General features: G+C 48.0%; 1 protein-coding gene across 1 annotated transcript in view; it reads left to right on the forward strand.

Moving 5' to 3' along the window:
• The window catches only part of F5 (coagulation factor V), a 303,846-nt gene that overhangs the window by 13,383 nt on the left and 274,517 nt on the right, over positions 1-15,946 (forward strand). Inside the window, exon 3 of the mRNA XM_063955643.1 lies at positions 3,923-4,045. Coding sequence (XP_063811713.1) covers positions 3,923-4,045 — 123 coding nt within the window. The remainder of the gene's footprint in view (positions 1-3,922; positions 4,046-15,946) is intronic.

A 15,946-nucleotide genomic window follows, 5' to 3' on the forward strand; every position in this document is an offset into this window, starting at 1 on the left:
TATCCTAAAATGTATTTACACACATACTGGTGTTATACTGCGACCAGCAATCGCCTCAGCCTGGATGTGCAGTGCTGGGTTGGCGTGGTCGGATTCCCTGACTGAAAATATTGATACCCTAGATAGGGACAGTATATTATTGCCTATAGAGCATTTAAAAGATGCATTTCTATATATGCGTGATGCACAGCGGAATATTTGCCGACTGGCATCAAGTCTAAGTGCGTTGTCCATTTCTGCCAGTAGAGGGTTATGGACACGACAGTGGTCAGGTGATGCGGATTCCAAACGGCATTTGGAAGTACTGCCTTATTAAGGGGAGGAGTTATTTGGGGTCGGTCTTTCAGACCTGGTGGCCACGGCAACAGCTGGGAAATCCACGTTTGTACCCCAGGTCGCCTCTCAACATAAGAAGACGCCGTATTATCAGGCGCAGTCTTTTCGTGGGCAAGCAGGCAAAAGGTTCCTCATTTCTGCCCCGTGACAGAGGGAGAGGAAAAAGGCTGCAGAAATCAGCCAGTTCCCAGGAACAGAAGCCCTCTCCCGCCTCTGCCAAGCCCTCAGTATGACGCTGGGGCTTTACAAGCAGAATCAGGCACGGTGGGGGCCCGTCTCAATTAATTTCAGCGCGCAGTGGGCTCACTCGCAAGTAGACCCCTGGATCCTTCAGGTGATATCTCAGGGGTACAAATTGGAATTCGAGACGTCTCCCCCTCGCCGTTTCCTAAAGTCGGCTTTACCGATGTCTCCTTCTGACAGGGAGGCAGTTTTGGAAGCCATTCACAAGCTGTATTCCCAGCAGGTGATAATCAAGGTACCCCTCCTGCAACAGGGAACGGGGTATTATTCCACACTGTTGTGGTACCGAAGCCGGACGGCTCGGTGAGACCGATTCTAAATCTAAAATCTTGAACACTTACATACGGAGGTTCAAATTCAAGATTGAGTCACTCAGAGCAGTGATTGCGAACCTGGAAGAAGGGGACTACATGATGTCTCGGGACATCAAGGATGCTTACCTTCATGTCCCAATTTACCCTTCTCACCAAGGGTACCTCAGGTTTATGGTACAGAACTGTCACTATCAGTTTCAGACGCTGCCGTATGGATGGTCCACGGCACCCCGGGTCTTTACCAAGGTAATGGCCGAAATGATGATACTCCTTCGAAGGAAGGGAATTTTAGTTATCCCTTACTTGGACGATTCCCTGATAAGGGTAAGATCCAGGGAACAGTTGGAGGTCGGTGTAGCACTATCTCAGGTAGTGTTGCGGCAGCACGATTGGATTCTCAATATTCCAAAATCGCAGCTGATTCCGACGACTCGTCGTCTGTTCCTAGGGATGATCCTGGACACAGTCCAGAAAAAGGTGTTTCTCCCGGAGGAGAAAGTCAGGGAGTTATCCGAGCTAGTCGGGAACCTCCTATAACCGAGCCAAGTCTCAGTACATCAATGAAAGGGTTCTGGGAAAAATGGTGGCTTCCTACGAAGCAATCCCATTCGGCAGATTCCACGCAAGAACTTTCCAGTGGGACCTGCTGGACAAATGGTCCGGGTCGCATCTTCAGATGCATCAGCGGATAACCCTGTCACCAAGCACAAGGGTGTCTCTCCTGTGGTGGTTGCAGAGTGCTCATCTTCTAGAGGGCCGCAGATTCGACATTCAGGACTGGGTCCTGGTGACCACGGATGCCAGCCTGCGAGGCTGGGGAGCAGTCACACAGGGAAGGAATTTCCAGAGCTTATGGTCAAGCCTGGAGACATCACTTCACATAAATACCCTGAAGCTAAGGGCCATTTACAATGCTCTAAGCTCAGCAAGACCTCTGCTTCAAGGTCACCCGGAGTTGATCCATTCGGACAACATCACGGCAGTCACCCACGTAAACAGACAGGGTGACACAAGAAGCAGGAGGGCAATGGCAGAAGCTGCAAGGATTCTTCGCTGGGCGGAAAATCATGTAATAGCACTGTCAGCAAGTGGGGACTTCACCCAGAAGTCTTCCACATGTTTATAAAACTCGACAAGTATTGCGCCGGGTCAAGGGACCCTCCGGCAATAGCTGTAGACGCTCTGGTAACACAGTGGGTGTACCAGTCAGTGTATGTGTTCCCTCCTCTGCCTCTCATACCCAAGGTACTGAGAATTATAAGATGGAGAGGAGTAAGCACTATATTCGGGCTCCGGATTGGCCAAGAAGGACTTGGTAACCGGAACTTCAAGAGATGCTCACGGAGGATCCGTGGCCTCTACCTCTAAGAAGGGACCTGCTCCAGCAAGGACCCTGTCTGTTCCAAGACTTACCGCGACTGCGTTTGACGGCATGGCGGTTGAACGCCGGATCCTGAAGGAGAAAGGCATTCCGGATGAAGTCATTCCTATCCTGATCAAAGCCAGGAAAGATATAACCGCAAAACATTATCACCGCATTTGGCGAAAATATGTTGCGTGGTGCGAGGCCAGTAAGGCCCCGTCGGAGGAATTTTCAACTAGGTCGATTCCTACATTTCCTGCAAACAGGAGTGTCTATGGGCCTGAAATGGGGGTCCATTAAGGTTCAAATTTCGGCCCTGTCAATTTTCTTCTAAAAAGAACTAGCTTCAGTCCCTGAAGTTCAGACGTTTGTGAAAGGGGTACTGTATATACAGCCTCCTTTTGTGCCTCCAGTGGCACCTTGGGATCTAAATGTAGTTTTTGGGTTCCAAAAGTCACATTGGTTTGAACCACTTAAATATGTGGAGTTAAAATATCTCACATGGAAAGTGGTCATGCTGTTGGCCCTGGCCTGGGCCAGGTGCATGTCAGAATTGGCGGCTTTATCCTGGAAAAGCCCTCATCTGATTTTCCATTCGGACAGGGCGGAATTGAGGACTTGTCCTCAGTTTATCCCTAAGGTGGTTTTCAGCGTTTCACCTGAATCAACCTATTGTGGTGCCTGCGGCTACTAGGGACTTGGAGGACTCCAAGTTGCTAGACGTTGTCAGGGCCCTGGAAATATAGGTTTCCAGGACGGCTGGAGTCAGAAAATCTGACTCGTTGTTTATTCTGTATGCACCCAACAAGCTGGGTGCTCCTGCTTCTAAGCAGACTATTGCTCGTTGGATTTGTAGTACAATTCAGCTTGCACATTCTGTGGCAGGCCTGCCACAGACAAAATCTGTAAAAGCCCATTCCACAAGGAAGGTGGGCTCATCTTGGGCGGCTGCCCGAGGGGTCTCGGCTTTACAACTTTGCCGAGCAGCTACTTGGTCAGGAGCAAATACGTTTGTAAAATTCTACAAATTTGATACCCTGGCTGAGGAGGACCTGGAGTTCTCTCATTTGGTGCTGCAGAGTCATCCGCACTCTCCCGCCCGTTTGGGAGCTTTGGTATAATCCCCATGGTCCTTACGGAGTCCCCAGCATCCACTAGGACGTCAGAGAAAATAAGAATTTACTTACCGATAATTCTATTTCTCGTAGTCCGTAGTGGATGCTGGGCGCCCATCCCAAGTGCGGATTGTCTGCAATACTGGTACATAGTTATTGTTACCCAAAAAAAAAAAAAAAAATCGGGTTATTGCTGTAGTGAGCCATCTTTTCTAGAGGCTCCTCTGTTATCATGCTGTTAACTGGGTTTAAAATCCTTCCTTATTGTGTACGCTCGTCCGGGCACAGTATCCTAACTGAGGCTTGGAGGAGGGTCATAGGGGGAGGAGCCAGTGCACACCAGGTAGTTCTAAAGCTTTACTTTTGTGCCCAGTCTCCTGCGGAGCCGCTATTCCCCATGGTCCTTACGGAGTCCCCAGCATCCACTACGGACTACGAGAAATAGAATTATCGGTAAGTAAATTCTTATTGTCTCCGTTTTTAAACACTTCTTTCTAAATACTGCATAGGTGAAAGTCTTTACAATATAAAAATTGTGTTTGGTTTTTAAGGTATTCTGGGACCAACGCTACGTGCAGAAGTTGGAGACACTTTAAAAGTTAATTTTAAGAATATGGCTGCCAAACCTCTTACCATTCATCCACAAGGAATTTCATATGGAAAACTATCTGAAGGTAAGAATGTTTTGTTATTACACTACAGCATTTTAATACTAAGCAGCCAAGTGGGCCTAGTATCTGCTTGTCGATTACTAATTTGTGTGTTAAATCTACTTTATTTATTTATTTTAGTAGTTTTCACTGTTTTCATGCTAATATGTTACTTTAGATATTTAATTGTGTGTGCCCCAAAACAGGTGTCCAGTCCTACTGAAATGTGACCTGATACAAATCTAATCAGAGCAATAAGTACTGTAGGTGTGACCCATTATACAGTACCCTAGTGTTGTACTGTCCACAAAGTGATCATACAAAGAGGTTAAGATCTACATTTAAGAACAAGTCAAAACCCCTTTATCACTCACTAAAAGGGTTATGACTCTCCAGTCATAGGCGTGCGCAGAAGCCGACACGGGGTTGCCGCTCTAGGATTCCCCCTCCATCGGCTAACGGACTACCTCCTCCACCGCTTGCTGTGGGACATAGATGGGGGGAGTAGACCATAATGTGGCAGAGGAGGGAAGTAACAGAGCGGCACCCCCATGTCGGCTTCGGTGCACGCATAAGTTTAGCTTCTTGCTGTTAGCAACTGTCATTAATGAGGACATTACATTACATGCAGACATACGACTTGTACTGGTAAATCTCCTAGCGGCTGAGGATTGCCCTGTGCGTGCATCAACATCATTTGCGTTTCTATAATGTGTGCAGTGTGTGCGGTGCACACGGGACCCTGAGTCCAGAGGGGACCCCCACCGCACCCATTTTTAAAATACTCACCCCTCCGGAGTCCAGCGCCGGCATCCACAGCGCTTGTCAAAACACTGTGAAAATGGCTCAGCGCCGATTTTCACGCGCAGTAGAGTATGTACCCTCTAGTGCTCAGACTCTACAGCGCTCCGGGCAGAGAGGAGGGGGCCCGAACGGAGGAGGCTGAACACGGGCCTTCTCCTCTCTTAAAACGCCCCTGATCAACATATAACCAAACATAATATTGTACTTAATAACTAAAATGAAGACACGGAGACATGGATTTGACAGAAAAATGTCAGCTATTTATTTAAGTGACAATGTTCCTGATTCAGCATGGTTCGCAAAAGCAAAATCTTTCTCTAATGTGCAAAACCATGTGCACTGCAGGGGGGGCAAATCTAACATGCAAAGAGAGTTAGATTTGGGTAGGTTATTTTGTTTCTGTGCAGGGTAAATACTGGCTGCTTTATTTTACGTTGCCATTTAGATTTCCGTTTTAACATTCCCCAACCAAATCTAACTCTCCCTGTACATGTTATATCTTATTTAATGACCGTAATTAATACTCAAAAGTATGGTGGTAACGAAAGAACGTCTATAACAGCGCAAACCCAAAGTACACAACCCACTCTATAAAATCCTGAAACAAACCGCCTAAGAACGCAAAAGGTATTCACTCAACCTTCTACCTTGACTACGCACCTACGGCTGATGAGGCTGCCCCCGGTAAGGTGGTCCAGCAGATGTATAACAGTCAACGAAGGTGAGCGCACCTAAAACCAACCACAAAATGAACACCAACCAATTTCCAAATAAAAAACTGGTAACTTTCCATTCTTTCCCGCCCCAAAATAGCCAACGAAAAACTACCCACATCTGCATACGTCAAACAGGGAGGAAGGTGGGAAAACTAAAACAAAAGAGGCTGATCCAGCCCCCTCACAAGACACAAAATACCACTAAACCTCCACTCTCTACCCCTATAGGACAAACCCAACACCTTATGTCCTCACAAGCCCACCTCTCTAACCTACAAGGTTTAACCCACTCCACTCCTATCTGTCATTTTGTTCTCCTTCTGTCCTCAAACTACTTGGATCTATCTTCTCAATAAACTTTCTTGCCTGTGAAACCTAATTCTCTTGATGCCGCAACTGTTCTTAGGATGATATTCAAAGTCAAACTACAGTACATTCAAATACAGATTAAATGTTTCACCCGTCTGTCTCCCACTCTCCTTTAGACTCTCACGAACAAGTCCCTCTTCAATCATGTGCCTTTCCTTCCCTCACTTTTATACCATCATCCCTTCTTTTGACTTGTTTTGTTAATGTTTCCATTTATGTACTTTGTGGCGTAGTGCCGGGTTCAGTATCATTTACTGACAGACACAATACCGACGGTTAGTGGCGTAAGTTCAGCCCTGTTGCCCGGAGGCAAGATACATTTTTTGTGCCCCCTCATATATAGATAAACATATGTACTGTATATGTATGTATCTATATCTATTTATCTATCTATACAGATTTCATTGTCATTTATTTTAAGTCACACATTTCTTAGCAGTCATACCCAGGATTAGAACCCGTGACCTGTTACACTGAAGGCAGTCACTTTACTGACAGAACTATTTGCTCCTGCATGTTCTTCTAACTATATGAAGCTACTAGCTAGAATTATCAGTTCAAAACCATTGTAACTAGGCATATCTATGTAGTGTGCAGCCACACACTACATAGATCTTCTCAATCACTCACAATGCTGATTATTTCTCTGATAATTCTTTTGCAAGTGTCATACCCAGGATTAGAACCCACGTCCTATTACACTGGAAGCAGACCCCTTACTGATGGAGCAATTTGCTCCTGTATAGGAAGCATGAATATTCTAACTACTGTATATGAAGTTACTCGTAATTGTCAGAGAAGTTTCTTCATAGAGTTAGAATTCTCATGCTTCTAATACAGGAACAAATTGCTCCATCAGTAAGGTGTCTGCTTCCAGTGTAATAGCTCGTGGGTTCTAAACCTGGGTATGACACTTGTAAAATGTGTATTTATAATACAGAGGGTGTGACTTGTAAATTGCAGGCACCGCTATCTGTTCTGTTGGCCACGGAAGAGATAGCGGTGGCTGTCAAATGGTTTCGCTGTGAATGGGAGGAGAGTTCCCCCCTTCATAGCAGGGGCCCGGCGGCAGCCGACTCCATTGCCTCCCACAGATACGCCTCTGACGACGGTCATAATCCCGGCAGCCATTGACCTACAATGAAAATACCAACACAATCAAAATACGACATTTATTATGCTGACATGTTCAAAATGGCGAAATAGAATACCGACATGTCAAAATACCAACATGTTTCTTTTGTGTTTTTTGGTGTCAATGTCAACATAGGTCAACATGGTCTATGTGTACCGCGTCCCCTTGCATGACGAGCACTTGGGGTGCGGTGCCTCGATGCGCTCGGCACACTATAATATTCCCTCTCCAGGTCCACTGGGATGATAAAGTATGAACAAGTCTGTTTTTGGGCAAAAATTCCTGAAAAACGCATGTCTGCATTTTTCTCGCACCTAACCTTCAGTTCTCCGTCGCTTCCACCCCCACCCCGCGAACGCCTCTGCCTGTCAGTCAGGCAGAGACGTTCGCAGCCAATGCGATCAGATCGCATTGGCTGCTAGCACACACACAGGATTAGCGAAACAACCCGAATTAACCCCCATTGAGAAAAAATGAGAGTCGGTTAAAAGACGAGGGAGAGGGGAAAAGGTGAACAACACTCTTGTGTGGAGTGTAGTGTGATTTAGTGAAATATAGGTGAAATTAGTGTGATAAAAAATAATGAAATACGCAGACTAAAAATACACCATGACCCATTTTATGACACATATTGTAAATCAATGATAAAGGCCATTTCAACTAAGGCAGATAGTCACCGCCGCCGGAGACTGAGGGGCCCTCACAGCAGCAGCAGACCAGTGAGCAGCACTGGGGGGGGGGGGGGTGAACTGTGGGGACATGTATCTGACACTGGGGGCATATCTGGCACTGTGGGCATATCATGTGTATCCGCACTGGGGGCATATCTGGCACTGTGGGTACATATGTATCTGGCACTGGGGGCATATCTGGCACTGTGGGGGCATGTGTACCAGGCACTGTGGGACATATGTGTATCTGGCACTAGGGGCATATATGTATTTGGCACTGTGGGGCATATATTTACCTGGTACTGTGGGGCATATATGTATCTGGTACTGTGGGGACATGTGTATCTGGCACTGGGGGCATATATGTATCTGGTACTGTGGGGCATATGTATATCTGGCACTGTGGGGACATGTGTATCTGGTACTGTGGGGGCATGTGTATCTGGTAATGTGGGGGCATGTGTATCTGGCTCTGGGGCATATATTTATATGGCACTGTGGGGGCATATATGTATCTGGCACTGTGGAGGCACCCATTTTTCTGCAGTAGGGTACATTATTAGTTAATGCATCCGCAGAGCGTATTAGTACGATACAACCAGACAGAGTACAATACCTGCAAATAAATTCCATAGTATGTGACTGTGTACACAGTACACAAACACCAGTGAATAAGTCCGGTATTATGCAACTGAGCCTGCAGTACACAACACCAGCGAATAAATCCGGCATTAGGTGACTGAGTACACAGTAGAGTATACTTTAATCGGTAAATACTGTGAAGCACTATATATGCACCCTGACGCACCTCGTCCCTTAGGGTACAGAATACAGTGATAGATATAGCTGTGATACACTGAAAGTGAAATCCACACAGCAGATACAGGCACACACAGTCATAGTGACAATGCAGATAATTATTTTAGTAATACAATAAAACTGCACTGGACTAGTATTATGTATATTATATATAACAATGCACGGTCTGAGACCGGATGTATATATTAGAATACTCGTACAATATATTCTGGCTCAGGTACACTTGTTCTTAACTAACGCTGTTTTAATATCGACATGTAGAATATTAAAGTGCTTGTAAAACCACAGCGCTGATGTACAGGCAGGTTTACAAAGGAGACCCTGCCCTGCAGTCCCGGAGACCAGTTGTATCTATTTTAGTAAATGGCGCCCAGTGTCTCAGTCAGGGAGTGAGGCAGAGTGTGAGGCAGCTCCAGGGCGGGAACACCAGCAGGAGATGGCGCCATGAGCCGGGGGAGAGGCTACAGGTCAAACGCCCTATGCTGAACTTCACCACCAGGTACTATGGAGTCTTATTAAAATGGATATTAGTATATCCGACCTGTACTCCTATTCCCTGGTGGATATAGTGGGGTCCCTGCTCGGTTACAGTGTCCACGCCAGCGTCGCAGTCCATCTCCCTAGACTGCGACAGGAACACGATTTAGTGGCGGGTCCCGCCTGAGGGACCCACTTACCTCTTCCCCGTAGCAGCCACGCGAACCAGGAGAGCGTCTGCGACCGTGTGCCTAGAGCCGGAGCGTCTCTCCCGCAAGTACCTGGGAACAGGCCGCGGGAGTATGCGACGCCGCTTGGTAGGTGATGGAGCTGCAGCGCTGAAGTATCACCATAACATACAGCGCTGACAGCCCAGTTTTAAAGAAATTTTCTGTCAGAAAAAGCTTTTTCAGGGCTGCCCAATGCAGCGCTCCTGTTAGTGACTGCTTCTACAGGCACCAACTCAAAACTGAGCTCACAGTGCCTGGAGGCGGCGTTATAGGGGAGGCCCCACAATGCATCCTGGGGCAGTCTAAAGCTTTAGCCTGTTGGTGCCTCTCTGGATCAATATCCACTTTACACCCGATGTTTCCCTGTGGAATCCAATGTACTTCGCAGAAAGAGATTTAACAATGGTAAGTCTACCATAAATCTCCTTTTTGGTGTTTTTATATGTATGTGGCACTGTACTGGGGCATTATATGTATGTGGCACTGTACAACATGACTAAAAACGGGAGTTATGAGACAAGGTCATACTCCTACAAACGTCATACCGAAAGGTGTGCGCACAAAAATGGGGTGTGGCTTTGTGACAACTAGGCCCCCCCCCCATTTTTGCGTGCGTGCCCTTGGCGCGCGCATGATAGTGCCTCTTTCCCTTGACTACAGATCTTTTGTAGTTCTTTGCCTGACTGGTTGGCCACCCCTGAGATAGAGGATCAGTATGAGATCCCAGTGGTTGAGATCCCGGCGGTAAGGTGACCAGATATCCTACATAACTTAAATAAGTACACAGCCTCCTCAGGTACTTACCTCTGTTTGCAGCATTGCAGGAGGCTCTGTGTTTCCTCATACATGAGCTGCAGCAGCATCCAGACCAGGACCTGGGAAGAGTCAGTACTGGCCAGGTAGAGCAGAAGAGAGGGAGGAGAACTTGCTGTGCATGAGAGGAGAGGTGTGTGGGGGGGCTGGTTCGGGTCAGGCTGTGTGCAGAAGCAGGAGAGAGGGAACCAAGGGGGACTTGCTGTGCAGAGCACTGAGCAGGAGAGGGCGGCTTGAGTCAGACTGTGTGCAGAGCATGGAAAGAGGGAAGGGGGACTTGCTGTGCAGAGTGGGAGAGGAGGAGGGACACATGGTGTAAAGCTGTGTGCAGAAGCAGGATAAAGGGAGGGGGGACTTGCTGTGCAGGGGAGGAGAGCAGAGGTGAGGTGGGGGGAGGGGAGGGCTGGCTCAGGTAAGGCTGTGTGAGAGGGAACGAAGGTGGACTTGCTGTGCAGAGCACTGAGCAGGAGAGGAGGTGGGGTGCCTTGGGTCAGACTGTGTGCAGAGCATGGAAAGAGGGAAGGGGAACTTTCTGTGCAGAGCGGGGGGAGGGCGACATGGGGTAAGGCTATGTGCAGGAGAGAGAGAGGGGGTATTTCAATCTGCTGTGCAAAGCAGAAGAGAGAGGGGGGACTAGGGAATCGCCTGCGGGGAGAGTGCAGGACGGATCATGCAGCGGCAGAGCCAGGAGCAGTGTGGCACCTGGCCAGTAGAAGAAAGGGGGAGAAAAAAAAAGGGGTCCCCATGTTGCCGGACTTCTGTGTTGCTTTCTATTTTCACGCTGGGGGTCAGGGACAGATCCAGCGTAGACAGGGGGAGTTGAGAGAGGAGAGGAGGGAAGTGAAGTGGTCGGTGCCCCATCTGCTCTTCTCCAACTGGACCGTCTCCTCCTTCTTCTTTGGGGCCGTGGCCATTCCGTGGCATACTGTAATGAGTCAGTATTGTGTTCCCAAATGCTAAAAAAAAATTCCACTTTGAATTCCCTGTCTAAAATAACTTCAGTCCAGTCCATAAGGAACAGATGAAAAAGTTTAGATTTGAATAGTGACAATGACGGAGATGATGAGGACATCCAACCATGAAGAATTTTTTTCTGGGCAGCAGCACTAATCGCTAGTAACAAACATCTGCCTCCTTTACTAAATCTTAATTCAGTTGGAGTTATACCGAATATAGGGCCCGATTCAGCATGGAACGTAGGTATGATTGCGTTTGCATCTGGGGCCTTTTGTAGTATGCGCACGCACAGAAGCCGCATTGCGCGTGTGCACACTGAGATGCAAACACCTCTACCTGAGTGACAGGCAGAGGCGTTCGCGGGATGAGAGGGGACGTCGACACAGCTTTTAAGGGGCGTTGCGGCGGCATAGGGGGGATCCATGACCATGACTGTCTTACCAGTATTTATTATTCCATGGAAAACATGGTACAAGATCTGAATTCTGGTTAATTCATGCATTGCTGATATGTAAAAAAGGTAAATGTAAAAGCATTTGTTCAGGATTGCACCTGAATGAGGAGGGGGCTGCGGTGCTGGGGGGCAGGATGTTTAGAAGGTTGGAGGAGCTTCTAAACTAGGAGCCTGGGGGGAGGGTTTAGCTAGAAGTTATGGGTCAAACAGTGAGTACAGTAAGGATGGGGGTAGTGAACAAAATGAGGGTGGTGAAGGGAGGAGGGAAAGTTCAGCCAGCAAGAGTATTTGCAGGGGCATTGACACAGGAATTACTGACATAGGTATTGCCCATGGAATTCCCAAATTATTAACTTATGACGATTATGGTTCAACAGTACGGTATATAGAAAATAACGTCCATAGCATAAGGGGGGGGGGGGGGGGTTAGAAAGACCTAATAGGACAATTAGGGATAGTAGTAAGAAAGGCTGTATTATGTATGATGGGGGGGGGGGGGCGTGGGGGTATGAGAGAGAATAGAATAACAGTCGGTGACAGTAATTCTAGAAAGTCTCTTGTAAATAATGGTAAGTTACCATTAAAGCAAAAGGGGAAGGGTAATATTAACATAAAATGTATGCTTGCGAACGCTGTAAGCCTATCAGGTAAAATGGGAGAATTGGAATGGCTCGTATCAAAAAATCAGTATGATATTATAGGTATTACGGAAACATGGTGGGACAAATCTTATGACTGGGTTACTAATTTGGAGGGGTATTCACTTTTCTGGAGGGACAGGGCTACCAAAAGGGGAGGAGGGGTATGTCTCTATGTAAAACCATCTCTAAAACCAAACTTAATAGATGTTATTTACGATGTGGAATCACTATGGGTTGAGATCACTAATGGGGGCACTGAAATAAAGAAACTAGTCATTGGCACGTGCTACAAGCAACCAGATATTAGCATACATGACGAGGAACTACTCTTACAGCAAATTGAAAAAGTTGCGGGAATGGGGGACATCCTACTGTTAGGGGATTCTAACTATCCGGATATAAATTGGAGTATCGATTCATGTGTAAAAATTAGGAGCTGCAGGTTTCTAAACACATTAAAGGATCAATACTTGTGTCAATTATTCGAGGACCCAACCAGAGGTAGTAATATTCTGGACCTAGTTATTACCAATAATGTGGATTTTATATCAAACATTACAGTTGGGGAGACCTTGGGAAACAGTGATCACTTTATAATCATATTCAGCATCAGTTTCAAGAAACATAGGGGGTAATTCCAAGTTGATCGCAGCAGGAATTCTGTTAGCAATTGGGCAAAACCATGTGCACTGCAGGGGAGGCAGATATAACATGTGCAGAGAGAGTTAGATTTGGGTGTGGTGTGTTCAATCTGCAATCTAATTTGCAGTGTAAAAATAAAGCAGCAAGTATTTACCCTGCACAGAAACAAAATAACCCACCCAAATCTAACTCTCTCTGCAAATGTTATATCTGCCACACCTGCAGTGCACATGGTTTTGCTCAACTCCTAAAAAATTTCCTGCTGCGATCAACTTGGAATTACCCCCTCAGCTATAAGGGATCAACCAAAACATTAAACTTTAGAAAAGCCAACTTCAATATGCTGAGACAGGCACTAAACGACATTGACTGGGAAGTTTTGTTTCTTGGTAAAGACACATTGGAAATGTGGGATGCTTTAAAAGGGTTGCTTGATAGCAATATTTTCAAAATCATACCCTTGGGTAGTAAACGCAGTAGTACTAAACTCAAACCAATGTGGCTTAATAAGGATGTCAACAATGCAATGGCTAAAAAGAGGCGTGCTTTTAAAGCATTTAAAACTAATGGAGGGGAGGAGGTATTCCAGCATTACAAGGAATGCAATAAAAAATGCAAAAAAGTAATAAGAGCAGTTAAAATTGTAAATGAAAAACCAATCGCTGTAGAGAGTAAAGCCAATCCCAATAAGATTTATAAATACATAAACAGTAAAAGGTTAAAAAAGGAGAACGTGGGGGGCGTGGCCTAGCTTTCACACTGAGAAGACGTGCTTTTCACCTGCTTCTGAGAGCACTTCACCAAACCCTTCCTACAATAAACTGACTCCCTCCCTGGGTACCTGGATGTGTCCCAGGCAGCCTCTCTTACCCTGCTACACCTGCTGGGGGGATCCCGCGGAGTCGGGGAGCGCTTCTCAGCCCTCCTGCGGATTGCGGCCTTCCCCTCAGCGTGGAGCCGGGACCTGGAGTTTGGACTGTGGCCGGGCGAGGCATCCGGAGCCGTGCTGCTACTTCGTGGAGCTTCTTTGGATCCCTGGGGGGTACCTGGCGGCCAGTCTGATAGCGCCTACGGACCCCCGCCTACCGCACTACAGCCTCGGAGCACGGGACACGGAGCGAAAGACGCGGCCCTTCAGGACGGGGACGGAGCGGCGGCCATCTTGCCTCTGGCTGTGGACCTCGTGAGAAGACGGGACTCCGGCCGGGTGAGCTGCTGCACCCCTCCCCTCGACCGCTAGTCCCCTTGCCGTTGAGACGGCCGGCTCCCACTACCGCTGGGCTCAATCTCTCTGAGCTCCAGCCACCGCACCTCCCGCCAGCCGCTATCCGCCTCCCGCCCTGCAGTGCTCACGAGAGCTCCCAGGGTGGCTACACCATTGCGGCCCACACTGCCAGGGAATATAAGAGGCCACAGGCCTTGGAGCTAGTTAGTCACATGAGCCGCAGAGCTCACACCGGCTGCGCGGAGCGGTGACCCGACTGTGACAGATAGGGGAGACACGCGGCGACCATCTTGCCGAACCCCGCTGAGGTCACCGGCCACCATCACTGCCTGCTGACAGACAAAGCGGCTCCTAGACGTCATCGGACCCGACGGGTGAGCCCTCACGCGGCCCGCTGCCTATTGCGGGACCCGCGACTCCTCTATTTCACCCCCACGAGCAATAGCCTGTCTGAAGCCAACGACACAGGACCCCTGGACCTCCTACGACACGGCATCCTAACCTGGATCCCTGGGGAGTACCCGCGCTCTGGAGGCACGGACTCGCCGACCCTCCACCCTCCCCTCGCTAATTACGAGGAAAGCTGCGGTCCCACAGTGCGGGTGCGTGGATAGCCCTCACCCCACCTACCCACCGCAAGAGCGACCTGCAAGTGTGACCTACACTCCATTACCAAACCAAGTTTCTCTCCCCGCTCGCTGAGCCTCATAGAGCTCATGGCTCCTTAAGCATAACGACCACGAAGTGACAGGGGGCTCTGCCATACATATTGCATTATTCTATTACATTGATACAAAGCGCCTTATTTACAATGTTGCAAAAAAACCGCAAGAACTCTCAGATACCTAAAGCTAGTATCCTGCGTGCTTGGTAGAAGTCCGGCTCCTCCACCCGGAGCTCCCCATCAACTGACCAATCCTTTGATCCTGCTGACATCGCCACCTCCAGCAGCCCACTGACCACTCAGGATGTGGTGGCTATCGTTACAAAAACGATCCAGTCAGAAATGAGGTCGGTATTAACTGACTTCAGATCCGAAATAGCCGACTTGGGCTCCCGCACAGATACACTGGAGCGCAAAGTGGACGACGTCTGCCAATTTCAAACGGTGGTGGAGCAGGAACTTTTGGATATTCGGGCAGATATGGAAGCGTACAAAGAACAACTAGAGGATATGGACAACCGCAATCGTCGGAATAACATCCGAGTCCGCAACATCCCTGAAAATGTGTCCCCTAGCTCTCTCCCTGAGTATCTGGAGAGCCTTTTTTTACAACTGACGCCGGATGTCCCCGAGGCCCTTCTCCAGCTAGACCGAGCCCACAGGGCCCTCCGCCCTAGACCGCCTCCGACACAACCGCCACGAGACGTCATTATACGTTTTCATTACTACGCCACCAAAGAGCGAGTCATGCTGGCGGCTAGAGGTCTACCGACGGTGTCTTGTGCGGGCTCCCAGTTACAGCTGTTCCAGGACCTTGCCCCCTCTACCCTCAAAAAGCGCAGAGACCTAGCACATATTACCAAGGTTCTCCGAGCCCATTCCATAAAATATAAGTGGGGCTTCCCCTTCTCACTGCAGGTAATGCAGAATGGGAAGACTTTCACAGTCAAGACACCAACGCAAGGGGCTGATCTACTTAAAACTTTCGGCATTTTTGAAGATCTCCCTGAATCAACCCAAGACCAGATGTCACCCTCAATCTCAAGCCCACGGGCCCCAGCCCCGGAATGGTCTTCTACTTGAAAGATTTCAGATACTCCAAGTTACTACCCTTGTTAAATGTACACTCAATAATTACTGAAAGCTTACATACCTCGGTTCGCCACGTATTCATATATGTTTTTCAGGCTCTCCGCGTGACCTGCTGGCTGCGGCGCCATGGGCGGTGCTCTCCACTTGGTTACACGTGAGAGTCAAATAGTTCTCCATTTATATTTTTGTCTTATTTATTTATTTTTATTTTTTATT

The sequence above is a fragment of the Pseudophryne corroboree genome, chromosome 2, assembly GCF_028390025.1.
Source record: "Pseudophryne corroboree isolate aPseCor3 chromosome 2, aPseCor3.hap2, whole genome shotgun sequence".
In the NCBI taxonomy this organism is placed as follows: domain Eukaryota; kingdom Metazoa; phylum Chordata; class Amphibia; order Anura; family Myobatrachidae; genus Pseudophryne; species Pseudophryne corroboree.